Genomic DNA, 21,645 nt, shown 5'->3' with positions numbered 1-21,645 from the left:
AAGGAGCCGAGCGGACCCGAACGGACACGAACCTGAACCGAGAGGACCCGAACGGAGCCGAACCAGAACCGAGACGACCCGAACCTTAACCGAGAGGACCCGAACGGAGCCGAACCGGGGCCGAACCGGAGCCGAGCGGAGCCGAACGCGACCCGAGCGGAGCCGAAGCGGAGCCGCCGCCGCCGCCTCACGATGATGAACGCCGACCTGCGCAGGGAGCGGGCCGCCGCCACCTTCCAGCCCGAGCTGCTCACCCACATCCTGGACGGCGGCGCCGAGCGCACCCGGCGCCGAAAGGAGATCGGTGAGGGAGGCCCCGAGGGGAGCTGTGAGGAGAGGGGGCGGGAGGGGCGGCTGTGGGCCCTGAGGGGGCTCTGGGGGGCCCTGAAGGGACCCTGAGAGGGCTCTGGGGGGCCCTGAGGGGGCCCTGAGGGGGCTCTGGGGGGCCTTCAGGGGAGGAAAGGGGGTCCTAGGGGGGAGAGGAGGGCCCTGAGGGGGCTTTGGGGGAGATGAGGTGCTCCAGGGAGACGGTCAGGCTGTGAGGAGATGGGGTGCAGGCAGGGGGGTGCCTGAGGGAAGGGATTTCCCCCCTTGGGGTGCAGGGGGGGGGATGTGAGGCTGGTGAAAGGGTGCCAGGCTCCCATCCTCCCCCTTCTGCAGGGTGAGAGGCAGCTTCCCAGGGGCAGCTGTTCGGGGCCCTCTCCCCTCGTTTTTGTCCTTCTGGTGTGCTCTTGCCCAACGGTACGGAGTTGGCGTGTTTCTCACTTGTCACTGCTATGATATATGGGGTTACTGCAATGCTGCCATCTTTTCTTCCCCGGCCAGTGCTGGGGGTGGGACTGGCAGAGGCCGGTGTTGTGCAATGTCTGTGCCAAAGGGGACAGGGAAAGTCTGTAGCCTCTGGGTGCCTGGGTTTCCAGACAGCACAGGGGGACTAATAGCTGTGCCCTCCTCCAAGAAGTTGCACGGTGATCAGATGTTCGTGAGGCAATCTGATCCTACAGTAACAGTGGCCATTTGAGGAGGTGAAATAGTTGAGTGGCATGCAGTTCTTATATCAGTGAGTTAATCTCCTGCTAAGTCCTGAATGTGCCTAATTTGAAATGTGGTTTACGTGGAGTAATGAGAAAGTGCATAGTTGTAAGCGCCCTTCTATCCAAAACACTCAAGAGCTTTGTGACTTCTTTCCAATTTCATTAACATTTAATGCTGTGTTTTAATTTTTTGGTTTCTGCAACCTGAGGTACAGCAGAGGAAAAAAGCTGAATCATTTCATGCACAATTTACTGTGGCCTGTGAAAACTGAGTTTGTTTTCCTCGTCTCTTCTGTCCCCAGAGGCCTTAGTTATTAATGACCCTGACTTCCAGCACGAGGATTTGAACTTCCTCTCCCGAAGCCAACGCTATGAGCAAGCCATCAGGAAGAGCTCTCTGATGGTTATGAAGTTAAGAGAATATGGAATTGCAGATCCGGAGGAGATCTACTGGTTTAAAAGGTACCTAGCTGTAGCGTTTGCTTCTTATATTCACTCTTATCATCACCAAGGTCATTAAAGCTGCACCTTTGTTCCTATGTTAGCTGTTCAAAGAAAACTAAAGACCTGCAGCAAAGCCCATTGAAGTTTTGGCTTCAAGGCTTCAGTGAATTTCCCATGAAGGCCTGTTGTCCTGAACGTTGTGTTTCCTTAGTGTTTTGGCTAGAAATCCAACACTGATGGTTACAGCCCTTCTATTATGTGTGGTGCAGAAGGTTAAAAATGGGGCTTGTAGTCTGACTTGCCAAAATGCGTGAGGAATATACTGAAATATTTGACTGTGAGCAGATCTGATGAGGCAGGAGCTTCAAATGAAGTCTCCTAAAGCTGATTGCCCCACTTTGTGTTGAGACCTAACAAAGTTGCGTTACAGGCAGACTTGAAAATGTTCCAAGGTGGCTTAGAAGTTCTTGTTTATATTTTTCAGTCCCCTATCTCCTCAAGCTCCCTGGTGCTATAGTGGTTCCCTTTGACCTAGATACTTTTTATTGTATCTGACCTTTAGTTTATCTGATAGTATTATCCCTGGGTAAAGTTAATAAAAATAAAACTGTCTTTACAACTGAATTTCATTGCTTCCAGCTTGTAGGAGTTTCTGACTTTGTATTTCTCCCTTAATTCTATTAAGCTCACTCTGATATAATCAAATAAACTGATTAACAGGGATTGCGCAGCTCTAGAACTCTGCACATAAGACCATGAATGTATCCTCTGGCACATTAACTAGGCATTGCACGTTATTTAATGTACTGGTAGAATCACGAGCCCTCTGATGGGATTTGCAGAAGAGCTGCCGCTGGCCTCACAGTGTGAATATTGGAACTAATTAATTGAGAACACCTTGTCTGCTGAGGGCTGAATTTCAGAGAAGCTGGTCTGCACCGACCAACGTCATGAAAGTTCTCGTGGAGAACTCTGTCAAAGTTCTTTTGAAAGCTGGTGTTGTTGGACAGTGATAACCAGAAAGTTCACTGACTGCGCTAGATTGCAGGTACTGGATGGTAAAAGTCAATCATTAATTTTTTCCTACACCAGCGTTTTCCTACTGGAGGCAATAGGGGAGTTTCTTCAGTTACTACTGTGGAGAAAATTCAGAGAGGTATATCCAGTATACCAGCTGGTGAATTTCCATGAAGTTTGCAATGTAAATGCTGTCTTTTAGGAAAGACATCTAGCGTTAGCATTTAGCTAACAGTATTCTATAAATCAGGACACTTCTGAATAATCGCATGGTAGATTCTAGTTTATTTCCAAAGATTCATTTTAGAGTCAGCAGCTCTTAACTTTGACTGGATAAAAACTCCATTATTGCATGTAGGTTCCAAATAATACATTCATATCACTTGTGATTGAACAGATAGGTGTGACCAGTCAAGTTCATGATCCAAAAATCAACAGGAAAAAACGGAGAAAGCTTACTTATTTTCAGAGTCGACTCCAGTTGCAGGTATTCAGGATCTCCAGAGATAATTGCAGCTATTGTAGACTGACTGTTTTCCAAAAACTTCTGTATTAACAGCATGTAGAAGAACGAAGAGTAGTACACACACTTCTTACTAATAAGAGAAGTTTGTTTGCTCTAAGAACCATATCAGAACACGCTGTTAATAATGATTTGAATTTATTATGTCTAGTGTTTGCAAGGGAGGGTATTGGAGTAGTGATTCTTAATGTATGGAAGAAAAAGTATTTATCGTCCCTTGATTTCATATGCATTTTAAAATCTGTTCCCATTTTCTCGCATGCTGGGTGACAAACTATGATTTTTATACCTAACCAGTCCCACCCAAATACCCAAGTGTGTTATCAGTGCTAACTAGATGGGACTTTGTGGAAAAGCTAACGTGGAGTTTATTCAGTTTTCCAAATGGGAAAACTGAGTGGCTCTGGTGTTGTGACATGCCTTAATGAAGTTTATGAAATAGATTGATGCCCGTGATTATGTTGTCAAGTTGAACTTACCAGATTTCTACATACGGAAGCTTAAGATATTTTGCAATAATCCCTCTCACCTTGTGACTGTCCCCAAAGAGCAGGAACTTGTTCATTTATGTAGGCAGTGACTGTTAGTGAGCCTTTTGGGGCGTTTTCAGATAGTTTTCCTGTAGCTGTTGTATGTTCATTGGGTAACTTTGTATCACGAAATGACCAACATCATAGCTTGATTGATGAGAAATGCTTCCATCAGGTGACCTGAAGGTGTGCTTAAACACTTGTTGCTGCTGAGATATGCTGAACTGAATATTCCTCCAAAACATGAGATCTATTAAATGTGTAGAGAAGCCATTTTAATTGTTTCTTATCTAGACAATTTTTCTTGTGTTTTAACATGTCAGCACTGCAATCACTGTTGTGGCTGCTGTTCATGAAGGCCAGCAGCCTTAATGTGCTAATATTTGAGGTTTCTTTTACAGTCCAATTACAGCAAAATGTAAGTCAGCATGAAAAATGGGATATTGTTCTGACATCCACAGTGCTACACAGCTCTTTGAAGGGAGCAATCTGGTGAATCCTAATTCACCTTCAAATTTAAATAGCCTTCATTGAGGAAAAAGGGATTAAGTGGAGAAGAGAAAATAGGGCACAGAGAAAAGGTCTGAGAGCTGCAAGTCAGCAGATGCTTCCTTTATTCGTAAGCACTGTGTGAATGTGCACTTCCGTTGCGAGAATGTGTCTGCCTCTCGTTTTGGTGTTCAGGTTAGTGTATCAAACCAGAAAAATTGTAATAGGGGCGCTACCGGCCACTGCTAAATTCATTTAGAGTAGATGAGGCTGGCTGTTTTTTTTGGTACAGCTGGAAAAGGGATTGGTTACTATGTGGTTGTTAGCTCTGAAGTCAATCAGCGCAGGTCAGACATAGCCCCGGCTTCTTGTCCACTGGGAGGTTCTTCACACTCTTCCTTGAGAGTTGCCTCAAGAACTGCAACAGGAAGAACGTTTTGCTTGCAGATATTGCTTTAAAGTAAACAATCCTACTCTGTAACCCAGTTCTGCAGGCTGAGTGTCCTGGGTCTGTCCCCTCTGTCCTTACTGAAACCAGGACACTGAGAATGTCTTTGCAATTGTTCATTTAGCTCTGGAGTGTCACGCAAACACTTAGCTTTACTACTTAGTTTTTAGTACTTTGTTGTACTCTGTCTATGGATTACAGAGTTGTAGAATGGTTTGGGTTGGAAGGAAGATGACCTTTAAGGTCATCTAATTGCAACCTCCCCCCAGACCAGCTTGCCCAAAGCTCCATTCAGCCTGGCCTTGAACACTTCCAGGCATGGACTATCCCCAGCTTCTCTGGGCAGCCTGTTCCAGTGCCTTACCACCATCTGAGTAAAGTTTTTTTTCCTTATATCTAACCTAAACCTACCCTCTTTTAGTTTAAGCCATTCCCCCTTGTACTATCTTTATACCCCCTGACAAAGAGTTCCTCTCCAGCTCTCCTGTATCCCCCTTTAGGTACTGGTAGGACATGATAGGGTTGATATTTGTGCAATCAGACAAATCTGTTAAATCCCAGTACCTTTTACTGTGTAGGTGTAAAGGAAAAACCCACCGAAGAAACCACAACAATGCTGCAAAATATTGTCTCCCTATTTGTATAGCATTTGAAAGCCCTTGTTCAAAAAAAAAAAAATAACTTCTGCTTTGCAGGGAGATGTGCTGCTGCTGTAGGCAACGTAATATTTTCTGCTAAGGGAAGCAACTGCCTTGATCCCAAGAACTCTAGGCACTGTGCTTTCATTCACACCAGCTGAAAGCACATTAATAGCAAGTATGAGATCACTTAATGATGCGAATTTTGCTCCTGGCTCATTTGGTCTTGTTCAACAGCACAGTTTCTAAGTGAACGTGTCTTCACCATGTAGTTCAGTGGTCCTGAAGAAGCATCGTCCTGCTCTCTCGCCCTAAGGCTGATTTGCACAGTTTGTGTAGGGGTCTGTTCTGAACTATAAATGTTTTATTCTCTGCTCCCAGGCATTCGTTCCTAGCATAGTGTAAAACGCCAGCCACAAATGCTGCTGTAATTTGAAAAACTGGATGCATAATATCTGCTACTCAGTGCAGGTCTGCACCAGCAACAAACTTCAGTCTGCTTCAGGGGCAGGTGTTAATACCCCACGATGGAAGGAGGCACTTCCCTTGCCGATACCTCGAGCAGGTGGAAGAGATCTTGTGTGTAGGTATTCATGTAGATCACGTGTTTCTCTTCTATATTTGAGTCTGGATGGAATAAGCATCCATGTGCAGCAGGTGGAAGATGAAAGAACTTCAGGCTCTGCAGAACGCTGAAGGGAAGATGCAGTTGCTACGTAGCTTTTACCCAGCGAAACTTTACAGCACATTTGTCCCAGGGCTTGTTTCACTGGAAGCAGAATTTGCCTGCCATTGTGGCTACAAATCATGAAATAATTTGTTTTGATGAAGCCTGTGTAAGATGTTTGATTTTTCCTTACATTCCACTACTAACCTGTAACAGTTTTAATGGGAGGTGAGCTCAACATCTCACAGCTGATGGAAGCAGACACAGGTAATACAGAGCTCTTCAGAAAAGCACTTGGTCACCTAAGAAGCTTCTTCCTTTTCAATACGTAGTGCTTCTAAAAATAACAGCCTAGTTCTACGCCACTAGCAGCAGTAGGATTTATTCCCACCAAGCATGAGGGATAGGGGGAAAAGTAATTTGGTTTTCCTGTCCGCTGTTTTAAGTTCCCAGTGCGTCTTTATAGCACAGTTCTTTTTTTTCTAGCTACATAACGACAGCTTAAATCATAGCATGAAGAAAATGTCTGAAATAAATGTTTCCCATTAGCATTCCTTCTGATTCCTCCGTGCTTGGAGGTTGCTCATGGGACAAAGAAAAGTCGAAATAGCAAACATTATCTTATGCTACAGTTGGAGAAAAGCCTTTCAGGATCTCGTTCTCAGTGAGACTGAGATCCAGATCCCTCTATTTCTCTCCTGTAGAACATGCTTGGGCAATTTTCCTGAACCTTTTGGTCTACACTTCAGCATGTTTCAAACAACCATACAGAGCCAAGCGACTGATGCTCAGAAGAAGAAATGGCTGCCTCTTGTCCATGGAGTCAAGATAGTTGGCACCTACGCCCAAACCGAAATGGGACATGGTTAGTTCCCTTCAGGGATCGCTGGGTAACCTCTTTTCTGTAACTCCAGTTTATAAACTGATAATGCTCCCTGCGTAAATCTGAAAGGGGAAAGGTAAAGTAACTTGGTTAACCACTGATGTCTCCAGCTTGATAGCTGGAGAGCAGTTCTGTCTCTCATCCTAAAACACAGGGTTAATTTTGGTCTTTTCCAGAATGCGCCTCTTAGCTGTTCACTGACTTCATATCTGTTTGCCTTTGATTTAAGATGAGGAGGTTGTTATAAGCCCTGGGAGTCCGAATTTCAGTTGAACTAGTTGGAACATGTCAGTCAACAGTACTGCAGATTTCATTTTTGCCCGGATTGAGGCATGTGTTGCAGAGTTCTTAGTGCATGATCAGCCTGCATAAACAAGTCAGGCCTACGGCTTCAGATGCAGTGTAACATGATGAGATTCGCGTTTTGTGCCCCTGAAAGTAAGGTATGCTTTGCCCCAAGCACTGTCCTTCCAGGTGCTACTCTACTGCAGCTGTCTAACTTCATGGAAGGGTCTCGGTTCCAAAGAAGAAAAAACATCTTACTCCTACTATCAAGGAAAACTACCTTCAGTTATTCATATGGAAGAATGTTTAATGGATAAGAACACGGAATTTTAGCCCAGAACCTGGAATTACAGTTCTTAAATACCAGTAAGAATTAACAGACCAAAGATGTCAGAACATGTGCTGGCACCTGAGCCTGGAAAGCAGGATGTGTACAAGCCTGGACAACTGCTCAAGTTGGATGGTAATAGCCAAATTGGATGCCTGCTTGGTAGGTTACATTACTTGTGCTAGCTGAAATCTTCGTAGAATGTGCAACGGAGGAATTCCCATCGTCTGTTCTGCTTCAGAGAGATGGAGTTAGCAAACTGAACTCAACATGGGAAGCGGAGTCAAACGGCTGACAAAAATGCTTGCTAACCGTGTTTGCTTTTTCACACCGCCTTCTTTAAATCAGGCACACGTCCGCACCAAAGTGATTTGGTTTACTTGCTGTTTCACATTAGATCATTGCACTTTCTTGCCTGGTGATGGTTGGGTTTGCTTGCAGCTCTCCTGTTTGGTAGTAAAATGTCTACTTTGACACTTAATAGAATTAATGCGATGATAACATAGAAAAGTGAATATACCTGCTGTGCTGAATAATGAAAGTACGATGGTTTGGCATTCTTGCTGTGAATGCTGGGCACCTGTTCCATAAGTAAAAGTTCTGTAATAATTGTCACTGAGCTCTGCTTAATTTAAGCCTGATGTTTAGAAACTGGTGATGGGGGAAAGAGCCCTCTGAACTGAATCCCGGCCTGGATGGGTAGTTGGTCAAATTTTAACCTAGGGAGTACCTTCTGGTAGTCTGTAGTGGTTTTAACCTATTTCATAGTGAATGATTAAAAAAGAAAACAGAAGAAGGCATAAAACACGGGGCTGAAAGGGAAACACAAAGGAGAAATAAAAATACTATGTTGCTTCTTCCTGGCTTATAGCTACGGCTAGTAAGTAGGGACTTTTTCTCAGTTTTTGACTATCAGCTATGTGTATCTCACCAGCACTGAACTCACTTAAAATCTGGTATTCCTGTTTAAAATAACCATTAGTCTTCAGTTGAGCTGGGTCGCTGTTCAGTCAAAAAGCTTATAAGACATTGCTGCTGGGATTATTAGCTGGCTGATATTTTCAGGTGCCTACAAATAAACGGAAGAACGACACTTGTTAGAGGGCCACTTAGATCAATGTATGCCTAGAGGTAACATGAGTACATTGGTCCCACTCTGTGTGCCAGCCGAATTTGAGCTGAGCTCCAACAAATATTCTCTCAGTAATTCTTCCCACTTATTTAAAAAATCCTATTAAAAACAAGCTACATTATTTGTTCACTTGGCATATTCATGCTTTAGTCTTTGTGCAGAAGTACTATCAACAAACTATAGCCCAACTGTTATAATCGGGAATGCAAACTATTAAGCAGTGTTGTCAGCCTTGTGCAGTAGGGACTAATGCTGTTTGGGTTTTCCCTTGTTTTTGGAAGTTAGTAAGTAATACTTGCAAAACTAATCTATATATTTTGAGAAACTCCTGGAGTAAATGGGATAGTCCTGAGACTGGAGAACACTGCAGTAGAACAGTTTGTTCATTTTTGTCTCCTCCAAGCTACAACAGTGCTCTAAGTACTCAAAGCAATTAATAATTAAAAACATAATGAAGCATTTAGCCTTTCATATCCATATCCTTAGTAGACCACTTAACCTAGCAGTGGTGTTTGATAGAACGTGGAGGAAGGTTAGTTCTAGTGAAACATCTATTTGGAGAGATCTTGTCCAGATGATTGCCACGTTGGAAAATGTTGGCTTTCTTGCCATGTTATGTTCACAACTTTGACACGTGCAGAGCACTTTCCTTTTAAGAGAGCCTTTAAAAATAGCAGGAGTTGAAGGGAGGTGATGGCAGGAATTTTAGGAGGGGTATGTAGTATATACATCTAATCTTAACAACAACAACAAAAATAGTGGAGACTATTATTTTTTTAAAGAATATTCCAGTGAAAATCTAGCTCATCCAGCTGGATGAACAGAGACTTCTGCCACATTTTGCTCCCCAACCATGAAAAAAGTGTGGACTTTGTTCATACAGCCAAAGGCTTGCTACATCCAACCAGACCACATCTTCAATGAACTGCCGTTCTGCCTCAGCCCCTCTTTTAATGCAGTGGGCTCTGGTTTACAAACCATAGTGAGGATATTGTCTTTGTTTTTCAGTGTGGATTAATCATTTTATCCATCATCAATTATTTATCATCAAAAATAGGTGAATATTGCAAATGCATTTTATATAGGATTAGAAAGAAATTAATTGCAGCATGCTTATTTCAGAGTAAGCATGTTTTTTGTTATTCAGATCTGAGGAAAGGAGAGTGCTCTGGCTTTCTAAAATACACCTGCCGAATTCTGATTTACACATGAATCTTTTTTTTTCTCTTTTTGTCTCTTCCTGAATCTCCACCATGAATCCTCTTGCTTGCTTCCCTCCCATAACATTGCCTTCACACTCCCATCCCATGGCACCTCTTCACAGCTTTGTTCATCGAGGACGGCCTGAACCTCTGGATCTTCATCTGGGCATGTTCCTCCCCACCCTTCTCACCCAGGCAACCCCAGAGCAGCAGGATCGCTTCTTCATGCCTGCCTGGAACCTGGAGATCATTGGCACCTATGCCCAGACTGAAATGGGCCATGGTACAGTACATTCACTAAATGCTATTTCTAAGAATGGTTTTGTGTGCAAAGGATTCCCCTGCCTGGGAAAAAGGGTGTGCGTTTATCCCGTGGTCTGTAAGTATGTGCTTATGGCTTTAGGGACAAGTGGACTGCTTCTGAAACTCCTAAGAGATTACAACACCACATGCTTTCTGACCTTTTTTCCCTGATGGTGGAAGAGTTTGTATTTTTGTGCAGACACATACTGAGTGCTCCTCTTGTGCCATTCAAATTACTATAGATGATTTGTTAAAACACCACCTGCATACGGCTATGGTGTTGTCAATTTGATGACATCAGTTCATTTCTACACCTACCATTCTTTCCAGTATGATTTCTGCTTTACTGTAACACTCACTGTGAAGACAAAAGGACAGAGCTTTAAGATACTGAAAGAGATGCCAAAAAAGTAAGAACTGCTTGTCACCTTGGGACTGGCCTTGGATCAGAGAACATGTGGATGACTTGGTCTCAGTGTTCATGTTTTATGGGAAGCGTTTTTCCTGGTTCCTTAGCTCACTCCCTTGTGTTCTTATTAATTGGACCATGAAATCATGTTTTAGAGTATCTGTATTAAGTAGACTTTGATCTCTGTTGCTGTTCTTTGCTTTCAAGCTTTGAAATGGATTGTGATAACTCCAGCAGTATTGTGATTCAACACGTAATCCAAGTTTCAAAGGGAGGATATTATGCCTCGGGAAACTCTATTTTGATATCTGAGAGTTGCAGATAAGAAATATTTTCTAAAAATGAGCAGGATTCACCTTTGTGCTGAAGTGAAATACAGAGACTGTATGAAGCATAAAATAACTGCAAGTCTGTGGAGAATCTCTTGCATCTAGTGAGGTCTGAAGACCCTTTGCCAGCAGAGTAAGAGTTAAGCTGCCCATGGAAATCTACTGCTAAGCTCCATGCTTTGGAAACGTGGATGCATCGAGGTGATGTCTTTTCATGTTGAAACTCCCATGTAGAGTTGTTGGCTCCATCTTCTCTGTCCATTTAGACTATCGTGAGTGTTTGCAGCTTGACTAGTTTAAACACGTAGGCATAGTGATTTTTCACTAATGTAAAGACCCTGCCATTGCTGAGACAGGTTTGCATGAATTGCAGAGTGAAGAGTTCAAGAGTTCAAGGCAGAAGACAGACTGTGCCTGCAGTTTTAACCTTTGTTATTTCGCAGCCCCTCATCTACCTGTATAAGTAACCTAGCATATGCACGCCACTACTTACTGTTTTGGAGCAATGAATGATCTCGTTTGGGAGAATTTGCTCCATCAAGTGAGGAGATCCTAGGCCTGATGAAGGAATAAAGATATTACGAGTACTATTTATTCCATCTTTTGGCTGCAAAGTGCATGATTCTGTTTGCACTTAATCAGCAGTTTTAGTGAAAGCCAGGTGAGCATGGTTTTGTGGATCTCTCTATTGACAAAAGGCTTGTAATAGGAAAAAAATTATCAGATCAGAGGTGCTTGGAAAGTAGTATTGGACCAATGAAACAGTAATGAGTTTGCAGATAATTGGCTTTAGGTTCCAGAATAAGGCCCGAGTCTCACTCATTCTTTATGAAGGATTAAATATCTACTAATTGTAGCCTAAAAGCAAAATTAAAATTTGTGCATTACTACTGGAGTTCAACTTTCCATTGTCCAATTCAGTCCTTGTCTGTATTTTGTGACTGACTTTCTGCCAACACGGTGTGTTTGCTTGTTTTCAGGAACTCATCTCCGGGGTCTAGAAACTACAGCTACTTATGACCCTGCTACCCAGGAATTCATCCTCAACAGCCCCACTGTGACCTCCATTAAGTGGTGGCCAGGTGGACGTAAGTGTATCTATATAAATCTGGAAGATGCATATGAAAAACTCAAGGAGGTGCTGTCACGTGTCTTTTATCTACAGAATGATAATGGAAGCTTGGTCCAGAGAGTCAGAGTTGCCTTTTGCACAAGTAGAAGACCTGTCAGAGCCTACCTAAACTTCTCATTATCTGTGTGCTCTGGATTATTTCCCTGAATCATTCACACTGTGGATTTGGTGTAATTCATTATGTTTTATACAAATCTTTATTGAAGCATCTGAGGAAGTCTGTAGACAGGACTTCCTTTGGCTTTCTTGTCAGGTTTGCCAGGGACTTGGTGTTGTACAGCCAAGAGAATAATAACGTTCAGTTTCCATTGACTTAGGTAGCCTTGTTTGTCTAGCTGTAAAATTTGGATATTAATCAGTGTTGCAAATCTGTTTCTGTAACTTGGTGGGGTTAATGTATTTTGGATCCTGCTTCAAGGAAAGGCGTGTGTTAATAATATGTGTGCTGCTTATTTTTTTCTTACTACCACTCCTGCAGTTGGAAAGACCTCAAACCATGCCATTGTTCTGGCTCAGCTCTATACTCAGGGCCAGTGCAAAGGACTGCATGCCTTCATCGTTCCCATACGGCAGCTGGGCACCCATGAACCTCTGCCAGGTAAAAATTTGTTCCGGGGGCTTAGCGTTCATGGAAAACTTCAGATCTATTTCTCTTCAGCTATATACAGCTGCATGTGTCTTGTTAATTAACATAGCGTATTTCACTAGCTGATTTGAGTGAGTAGATTGTAGGTCACAGGACTTAAAACTTCATGAGTCTTACTTACAAGTGAACTATTACTAAATAAGCTTTCACGTCATGTTTTCAATGTGAAGATTAGTTAGGAATTTGATTCTGTCCAGCTAGGCATTCTGTGAGGCAGCACGTGCTGCTTCTGAAAGGGAAAAATACCTTTCATCATCCCCTAGCTAGAAGGGAGGTGAGCAATCCTTAGAGGAAACTCCCTCAGTCAGCATATAGTAGGATTTCATGTAAACTGTACTTCATGTAAAAAGGCCCCATGTTTTGGTACTCTTCATTCCAATAAAGAATCTAAGCTCCTAGTTTGCTGTTACTCCTAGCAGTGACAGGACTTTCTAGAAAACTAAAGAATGTCTTTCTTGGAGACCAAGGCTTAAACCTCTTGTGTCGTGTTCCTTTTTCTTAATGCAAATGGCTTTGTGTGTGGCAGGTATTACAGTGGGTGACATCGGGCCAAAGTTTGGGTATGATGAAATGGATAATGGCTACTTGAAGATGGACAACTTCAGAATTCCTCGAGAAAACATGCTGATGAAATATGCCCAGGTAAAGCAATGAGTTTCAGCATATGCCTTTAAAAATGGTCACTTCAAATGTTCTCGTGTGGTTGAATAGTGCTGTAAACCCTGCATATTAATTGCTCATCTGCATCCCCTGCTCATGTGTGATAGCATCGCTACAGGGGAAGCTACAGCTGTCTGTTATCCCCAGTTGCTCTGTGAAATGTGCAGGCTGTCCTATTAATTGTATGGGAAGGGAGGACCTGTAATGACTGTTCAGGGGCTGATTCAGAAGGCTTCACCTCTAGCTGCTCCCCAAGGGCTGTAAATAAAGAACAAAAGTCACCCACCCAGCTGGCGAGGTCTCTATACTATTCTGGTCTTTTTTGGAGAAGCTTCTCATCCAAATACCATAAAGATTGTAGCTTGTTTTTAAGTACTACATGATGAGTGTAGAGCTTGAGATGTGAATATGTAAAAAGGGAAGATACTATAAAAATCAACAGGCTGTTGGGTTTATTTTTTTTGCAGGTTGAACCAGATGGCACCTATGTGAAACCAGTGAGTGACAAGCTAACCTATGGGACCATGGTGTTCATCCGATCTCTCATTGTAGGAGATTCTGCTCGCTCTCTGTCCCGGGCTTGTACCATTGCCATCCGCTACAGCGCAGTGAGACACCAGTCTGAGCTAAAGCCAGGGTAAGTGCACCGAAAGGAAAGAGCAGCTGAAGTGCTGAGGGGAAGTTACTAACAGCTGGAGAGAAGAGGGAATGTGGTTGATGTTACTTGTTTTGGCACTTGATAGAGTTTTATAAGAGTTTAACGTTGGAAATTAAGTGGTCTTTCATTATTGACTGCCAAACTGCCCTCCCCCTGCCAGAGACTTTGTATGCTCTTGGATATTCTGGTTTGATATGAATGTCTTTTACTGTCCAAGTGGAGAAGCTACTTAGAGTTGAATAGGACTTCAGTATGCCTGTGGCTGGCAAACTGCTACTAACTCTCAGGTGTTTTGCTCTAGGGAACCAGAACCCCAGATCTTGGATTATCAGACCCAACAGTACAAACTCTTTCCTCTCCTGGCAACAGCATATGCTTTTCATTTTGTGGGAGCCTACATAAAAGACACCTATCGGCGTATCAGTGGAGACATCAATGCAGGAGATCTGAGTGAGCTGCCAGAGGTACTGTATCTTCTGGAAACCAGAGGGGTCTTCTGATTTTATGCAAAAATTGCTTTTAACATGAGAGCAAAGTCACAAGCCTTTTTGTGGTTTTCACTCTTGAGATGTCTTGTACTTTAGATCCAGTGATCCCAAGTCCAGTATGTGCTTGTGACTCTTACTTTGTTTGCACTGTTCATTTAGCAGTGCTTCACAAAGAAATACGGAGTGATGCAAAGAAAGCAAGCTAATGTGTATATTAAAAAAAAATATATATTTTCAGAAATGATGGCACGTCATTTGGGAGTGAAGTTGAGACTGGTCTTATGCCTGTGCTGTACCTTCTTGATTATTGTTCTTGATCTTGAGGTGACTAGAGGAGAACTGATGTGTTGATCAAAGGTGTCAGTACTATTTTGAGGCGATTAGGATTGTAAAGTGTTAGTTTTCAACTAAGGATTCTGTTTAAGAACCTAGTGTGACAAAAAGCAATTGAAAACAGTTGTCCACGTTACATGTAGAAACAGAAAAGATGAGGTACTGAGATTAAGTCCTTACATGTACATAGGCTTTCACATAAGTAGTTTGGCTCAGGAAAGAGACCTTACAAGAAAAACAAGACCTAGTGGTAAGTGGGAGGGTGGTGTTGACTTTTTTTCTGGGAGTTGCAGTACTTGGTAGGTACATGTGCAAACTTAGAATGGAATATAAAGATGCTAACTTGATTTGCTTTTGTCCATCAGCTCCATGCACTGACAGCAGGACTGAAGGCTTTCACTTCCTGGACTGCCAATGCTGGTATTGAGGAGTGTCGAATGGCCTGTGGTGGGCATGGCTATTCTCGTTGCAGTGGCATTCCTGACATCTATGTCACATTCACCCCATCCTGCACCTACGAGGGAGAAAACACAGTCATGATGCTGCAGACAGCAAGGTATGTCAGCTTCTGTCCATCAGCTTTCTTGCCTTGGCATTATGGTCTTTGCACCTGAAGTGAAGAGCAAAAGAAGTATCCTCTGTTACCATGGAACTCTGTTTTTGACAACAGCATACGCCTGCAACTGGTCTTTGATAGACTGCCTGACCCTAGATAAAAGGACTTCTCTCCATTCAAACTAAGGAGTAAGAGTTGCTATGTGTTGTTCTTATTTTCAGATTCCTTATCAAAAGCTACAATCAAGTTATTGCTGGTCAGCGGGTTTCTGGCATGGTGTCCTACCTTAATGATCTCTCCAGGCAACGCATTCAGCCACAGCACGTGGCTGCGAGGACCGTGAGTGTGCGCATTAATGATCCAACCAGCTTGGTAGAGGCCTACAAAGCACGGGCTGCCCGGTGAGTTCATGCTTGTTAGGCTGAGCTAGGCACTAATAAAATCGGGTGTGTTGGGAGGTGGTAGTGTTGTACTGCCTTGCTAACGTGAGATTCTCAAGGTGTGGTTGGCAAAGCTTTGCTCTGCATGTCGCTTGCAAGAAGTAATGCACTTTACTAGCTTGGAATGGTGTTAAGTGCTCTGAGGTTGCAAGAGGTTACATACAGGCAAACAATCCTGATTCTAAAGCCTATTGTGAGGAAGGTGTAAGAGTACAACAGATAACCTACACGAGAGTAGGCATTCAGGCACCCCAGCAGTGTTGTCAAATGTCTTTTTATCCCCATGTAGTTGTGTTCTAGATGCAGCAGTGATGACAGGGGTTTTAGGGTCACAGCTGCTTGCTCCAGGCAATGCATTCAGGTGCTGCACACCGCCTCTGAGTTCTGATGTGTTAGACTTCAATTTATACAAATTCGGTGTATGTAGTCTTGATAATGTGTTATTGTATAACCCATTTTTCTTTTTTTTGAGAAAGGCTCGTAGAAGCTGCAGCAAAGAACTTGCAGGCTGAACTGAACCACAGAAAGAGCAAGGAGGATGCCTGGAACAGAACTTCTGTTGACCTCGTGCGAGCATCTGAGGTCAGTGACGTACCTGATAAAGAGGGGTGCTATAGGAGCCTGTAATTCCTTTGTGAATCTGATTCATCTTCCTTTTGTATCTTGTAGGTACACTGTCACTACGTAATAGTGAAGCTTTTCACAGCAAAGCTGTCTGAGATCAGCAATGCAGCAGTCCGTGCTGTCGTGACTGAATTATGTCTTCTGTATGCACTGTATGGGATCAGTAAGAACGCAGGGGATTTCATGCAGGTTGGTGTATTTCTCCAACTCTATAAACCTCCTGAGCCAGAGTTCTCGTTATGAGATGTTTTAAATGCAAAGCTGCATGACTGCCTAGGCCTAAGGTTTTGACTGTCACTTGTGTAAGTCCAAGAGCAGTGTGATTCTGATGGAAGGCTCTTGTTATGTTTCCCTTGGGATCCACCAGAAGTAGAGTTGGATGATAAATGGTAGTGTGGCATCTGTTTGGATTAATGTGTTCCAGTGGTTAATGGTAACCAGTATGTTAAAAAACAAGGAGATAATAAAGGAGATACAAGTGTAGGTTAGACATGTCTTGAGAGCTATGTGCATTTGCAGATTAGTGCACAAAAGGGGAAATTGTACTCCAGATAATAACCCATCCTTCAGTGAATGGGTTTAAATTGCCAGGCATTACCCTTTTTATTTTTTCAGATTAAGAATGTATTTGCAACAATGTTTTATTTTGTGTTCAGGCAGACATGATATGTTTTATCTTCCCATTTTCCTCTTTGCTGCCTACCAAAAACTTCTCAGAAACCAGGAAGAACTTAATACGAGTGTGCGTGTTTTTCAAGAATACTTGTTGCAGAGGTTAAAATAGATGCTCTTAAAAGAAATAAACCATCTCCTGTTGAAATAGCTGGGCAATATTGTGGCTATGCTATGCTAGGCATCTTCTCTTGCTTGTACCCTATGGCAGATTGACAGTTTGGTTACTTAGCACTTTGGGGCAGGGGGTCTTACAGACTACTGGATTTCTGGGTGAGGAAAGGCTGACCTGTGTTAGACCATAGTGGAAGGGAAGGTTCTTGTGATTTACACACTCTTCTGATAATCTTTTTTTTTTTTTCCCCCAAGGCGGGTATTTTGACAGATGCCCAAATTACTCAAGTGAACCAGCGTGTGAAGGAGCTCTTGGCTATAATTCGTCCCAATGCGGTAGCACTGGTAGACTCCTTTGACTTTCACGACACTCATCTTGGATCTGTGCTTGGCCGGTATGACGGCAATGTCTACGAGAACATGTTTGAGTGGGCAAAGAAATCTCCACTGAACAAAACAGAGGTAAAGAAGCCTTATTTCTTCCTCTTAGGTCATCTGTTTGCAGAGAAATAACTCAATTTAGGGTTGTTAATTTTGATCCAGTCAGTGATCTTAGCAGGTAATTGATAAAGGGGGAGGAGGGAGTTGAAGCCACTAGTGGTAGTGGAATAAAACTAGCAACCTGCTTCTGCTCCTCTGCTTTCAGCGTACTTTCTGTTGTAGCTACTTTCCCACACATGGCCTTACACACAGTCTTGCAGGATGCTTTTCACTTCCTCAGTTGGGGGAGGAAATTGTAGTCTACCTAGAGAAACAACTGGATAATCTCATTGAAGTTAAAAGCAACTATCACTTTATCTTAATTCTGTTTAATGATGGTAGCCGTGAAAGCCTACCCGTTTCTATCAAATCTTCTACTGCCTTCAGGCAGTATTAATGACTGTAGAAGGAAACTGCTCCCAAGTATTTCTTTGAAAGTGTCAGGTGCTGCATATCTGCCCTGAGGCTGTAGCTGAGCTAATAAAAGAAACTGAGCTGTGAAGTGTCTATGTTCCACCAGCCAAAACAAAATTCTAAATCCTGTCATGGTGGCCTTTTTTGCCTTTATTTGATTCAGACAATCTGTACTCCTAGCACAGGCTGCCAGAGGTTGTGCAATTATAGTTAAATCCCACCAGAGCTTTCTTAATTTTTTGTGCTTCTGAAGTCAGTTGGTCTTAAGAGCTTCATTACAGTCTGCTTAGGAGATGTCTGCCAGCTTTCTTTTAATTAAAATGCTAAAGAATTGTCTATGTGGTAATAAAACACCTTATGTTCTTTCATTTCATGCAAGAAAGGTAGTGGAGAAGCACTTGTTTGGTCTCATTCTCACCCTTTGTCATACAGACACTCAAATACAGGAGTTAGTTGGCTGTTCTTGAGGCCTCTGATTCAGATTTTCTGCAAGATGTAGAGAACTAAAAGTGTTTCAAAATGCTGGCCTGATCTTGCTGTAACCTCTGTCTTGCCCTCTTTGCAGGTTCACGAGTCTTTCCACAAACATCTGAAGCCGATGCAAGCCAAGCTGTGAAGCCTGCTGGTTTTTAAAATGCACAATTTTCCTGCCCTGAAAACTGGATGTTTGTGTCCTTTCTTCAGGCACCTGAATCAAATCTTTCAAATCCTGGTAGCTGTAGGACAGTGAATAATTGTAGCCTTTATTTCCACTTTTATAAATTGAGAAGGTATTTGGGGAGAGTGTGTAGGGATTGATGCCTGTTTTTAAAGTGCAATTATAATGGTAAAATTAACCTTTTAAAATCTGGGAAAGCTTTATGGATTCATACAAGAATTGCTTTTGTGAAGCTGCTAACTAGAGAGAAGTTCCTGTCAACTGGAAAGGTAGCAGGATTTTACTACTAAGTAGTTAACAGCCCTCAGGCAATAGCTTCAAATGAGCAGTTACGTTTTCCCCCTTCCCCAAAAGCATCGATGTTTTGATATATATGTTTTTAAGGTTAGCACCAACTCTCTCCTTGTTTAACAAATGTCTATGCTATCTAAAGCCTCCTGTATAGTTCTCTGTGCAGAAAGTCTGCATGTGGCATTACTTTCCTGATGTAGCTGGGAAGTAAATACCCATCCTTGTCTGGAGCTCTACTTCAGTCTTCTTTCCAGAAGACATCTTCATGTTTTCCAGTACATCCTTTCACTGCCCTGCAGAAACTCCCTTTATCTGTGTGCCATCTCTAACACTGTCACCTTACTCTTTGTTAATAGGAAGTAAAAGGAGAAAATAGTGATGCTGCTCTGAGAGCAAAATCAGTAGTAGTAACCAGCTGGGTGCTGATAATAGACATCCTGCCCTTCTTTTAACTGTTGATATTTTCATAGCACTATCTCAAAGCACTTTACAAATGTTAATTACGGTGGTTTGATGTGAAAGTCCACATGTAGTGGTGGAAACTGCAAATTTGACGTGGAAAGATGAAGCCAGTATTCGAGGGCAGAAATCTGTTGGCCGAGGTCCTTGGATCTTCAGATTGTTCCGGGGTGTTCTGGTTTTTAAAGGCATTCTTCAAGAAAGCAACAATCCTAAGTGAAGTGTCCAGATTTTTTTCCCCACCAATGCATTTCCAAGGAGCTTTCTCTGATTTGCTTAATTTTTTTATATTGACTTGCGACTTGCACAGTACTGTTTGGATTAACAGATGATTTTGTTATTAACAGAACCTCCTGATGTCTGTCCAATGAAATCAGTGCAACTACAACTAAACACAATTACTGCTGTCTTTCAACACCAATAACTTTGTCCAGTGACAATAAAACCTTTCTTCAAGAGATAAGAGTAACTCTGAGATTAAAATGGTAAAAAGCTTCAGTATAAGCCTTTAGTTCTGAGGCAGCATCTGAGAAGCTGCTTCTGACAGCTTTGGTGTCTGTTGGAGTCTCTAATTTTGGATCACTTATCATGGAGGAGTGTTTCCTGGTACTAACAATCATTAGACAGGATCTTTAGCTTCATACACAGTAGCTCAACAGAAAGAAATGCTTAAATTTAAATGGTTAAAGAAAAAGAAAAAAGCAAACATGGCTTTTTCGGTGCTGAGTCGGGTTGAATGAAACCACTGTTGGTTAGGTTACCAAGGCAAATTACTTTGATTTCCATCTGTTCAACAGAGCAGACTGCTGACCTGTGGAGGGATGATGAAGGAGGAGCAGGGAAAGGTTAAAGATATGTTAATGAGAACAGTACTAGCTAACAGTATGTACAAATATAATAAATTACAAAAAATGTGTTTTCAGACAAAACATCTTTGTTCTTTTTGCTCTTCTGTGTCGTCTTCCGTGAATCTCATTTAAAGTAACAAAGTAGAATGAAGTACCGAAAAGATGAGTTTTACAAAGAAATAATGTCTTGAACTTGCTGCTCTTAACTAGTTGCACAAAGAAAGGTAAGGCTTCGTTTTTCCTGCCAAGTTTAGAATTTCTGCAAGAATTTACTTAAGTCTTGAATTTTCTCTTGGCTCTAGTCTGACCTTTCTGGTTTTGCAGAGTTCTAAGGCAGCTAGCAGCCCAGCAGCTATTCCTGCCTCTGGTGCTGCTCACGCTACAGGAAAAAATCTGGCAGAGATCAAAGCTGCATGACATTGGCTCGTGACTTGGATGTGACTGCTTATAGGCCAGCAAAAGCTAATCCCTGCCAGTAACAAAAATTTGTGGTTGGCAGCAGAAACTTGAATTCATAAAAGCCCTTCCATTAAAATTTTTCCCCCTTACGTGTTTTGTTTGTTTGTTTTTTTGAGTGGATAGTGACATAACCAGCAAATGCTGTATTTGCTATTGGTGAATATATCGTATCCTTTTTGAGCTCTGTCAACAGGCCCTGTATCCTGGTTAGGACTTCACCTTTTAACAAACTGTAGTGGCACCCTGTCCAAAACTGAGACTTCTGCTCATGCTGAAGTGATTTCAGTGTCAGATGGTAACACTTGTAAGCTGCATGGTTCTTCCTGAAGAGTATTGAAACAAGCTGAGTATGGTTTTCAGTCTGATGTACTAGGTGTACTCCTAAAAATACTGCCTTGGGTGAAGTCTGTAGAAGGAGCCCATGTTTGCAGATGAAAATACGTGAAAAACACAGGTAGATGGGTCTGTGGGGTGTCAGATCTCAAAGGCATTTCCCCAGGGTGTTTCTGGAAGCACAAACTTGAGCACAAATGTGTAACTTGAGCACAAATGAAGGAGGTTGGAGCAGCCTCAGGAGCAGGGCTGACGTTACTGGCCCTAGCTTTGGTAAGAAATGAACTTTTCAAAAGAAAACAAACTTCTAATGTTACCCAATAGTTGATTTTAGCAGTGCCAGCACCCTTTGCTGTGCTGACTGCTGGGGTTAGAGCTGCTTAATGGATGCTCACTGCTGCTCCATGGTCACTGCTTCTAGTTCAGCTCGCAAACTGTCTTCGGCTGCTAGGAGCAGCTCTAACAGAATAGAGCACTGCTAAAAAGGGCGATATTCACAGCTTCTCGTTGAATTCTGTGAATCCAGCCTGTATTTTCCTTCTACAAAGCCTGAAGGCAGTGGCTGCCACTCTTACGTGGTGTGAGCTCTTGAAACAACCTCAAACAGCGCTGCCTGAGGCGATTCCCCAGCGACCCAGCCCCCTCCATCGGCCAGCTTGTAACTGGGGGGTTAAACCGCTTCCTGAGCGCCTGGAAGGGGGACTGCAGGTAGGAGATTG

At 42.7% G+C, this 21,645-nt stretch overlaps 1 protein-coding gene across 4 annotated transcripts; it reads left to right on the top strand.

The window, feature by feature from the left end:
• The first annotated feature begins 66 nt into the window (after positions 1-66).
• On the top strand, positions 67-20,215 carry ACOX1 (acyl-CoA oxidase 1). Of its 4 annotated transcripts, none has more exons than XM_068655502.1 (14): positions 67-304; positions 1,337-1,496; positions 9,743-9,903; positions 11,642-11,749; positions 12,272-12,391; positions 12,966-13,081; positions 13,567-13,736; positions 14,059-14,221; positions 14,944-15,134; positions 15,356-15,535; positions 16,051-16,156; positions 16,244-16,387; positions 17,240-17,446; positions 18,444-20,215. In XM_068655502.1, the coding sequence occupies exons 1-14, from the start codon at positions 193-195 to the stop codon at positions 18,492-18,494; spliced, it is 1,989 nt and encodes a 662-aa protein (XP_068511603.1). In that variant the 5' UTR covers positions 67-192; the 3' UTR covers positions 18,495-20,215. The 4 variants fall into 4 exon arrangements, with proteins under 4 accessions (XP_068511603.1, XP_068511604.1, XP_068511606.1 ...); XM_068655503.1 differs by lacking the exon at positions 9,743-9,903 and adding an exon at positions 6,495-6,655; XM_068655504.1 differs by lacking the exon at positions 67-304 and adding an exon at positions 6,495-6,655 and having other exon boundaries at positions 1,356-1,496.
• Positions 20,216-21,645: the final 1,430 nt, after the last annotated feature.

Source organism: Anas acuta, chromosome 18 (genome assembly GCF_963932015.1).
Source record: "Anas acuta chromosome 18, bAnaAcu1.1, whole genome shotgun sequence".
NCBI lineage: Eukaryota > Metazoa > Chordata > Aves > Anseriformes > Anatidae > Anas > Anas acuta.
Note: the sequence above shows the minus strand (reverse complement) of the source record. Positions and strands in the feature narration are given on the sequence as shown.

What these genes read in the sequence shown, in the direction of transcription:
- ACOX1 (XM_068655502.1), top strand. Translation starts at nt 193, where the DNA reads ATGATGAACGCCGACCTGCGCAGGGAGCGGGCCGCCGCCACCTTCCAG. An exon ending in CCGGCGCCGAAAGGAGATCG is followed by an intron (nt 305 to 1,336) that starts GTGAGGGAGGCC and finishes TTCTGTCCCCAG; the next exon opens with AGGCCTTAGTTATTAATGAC. An exon ending in ATCTGAGTGAGCTGCCAGAG is followed by an intron (nt 14,222 to 14,943) that starts GTACTGTATCTT and finishes TTTGTCCATCAG; the next exon opens with CTCCATGCACTGACAGCAGG.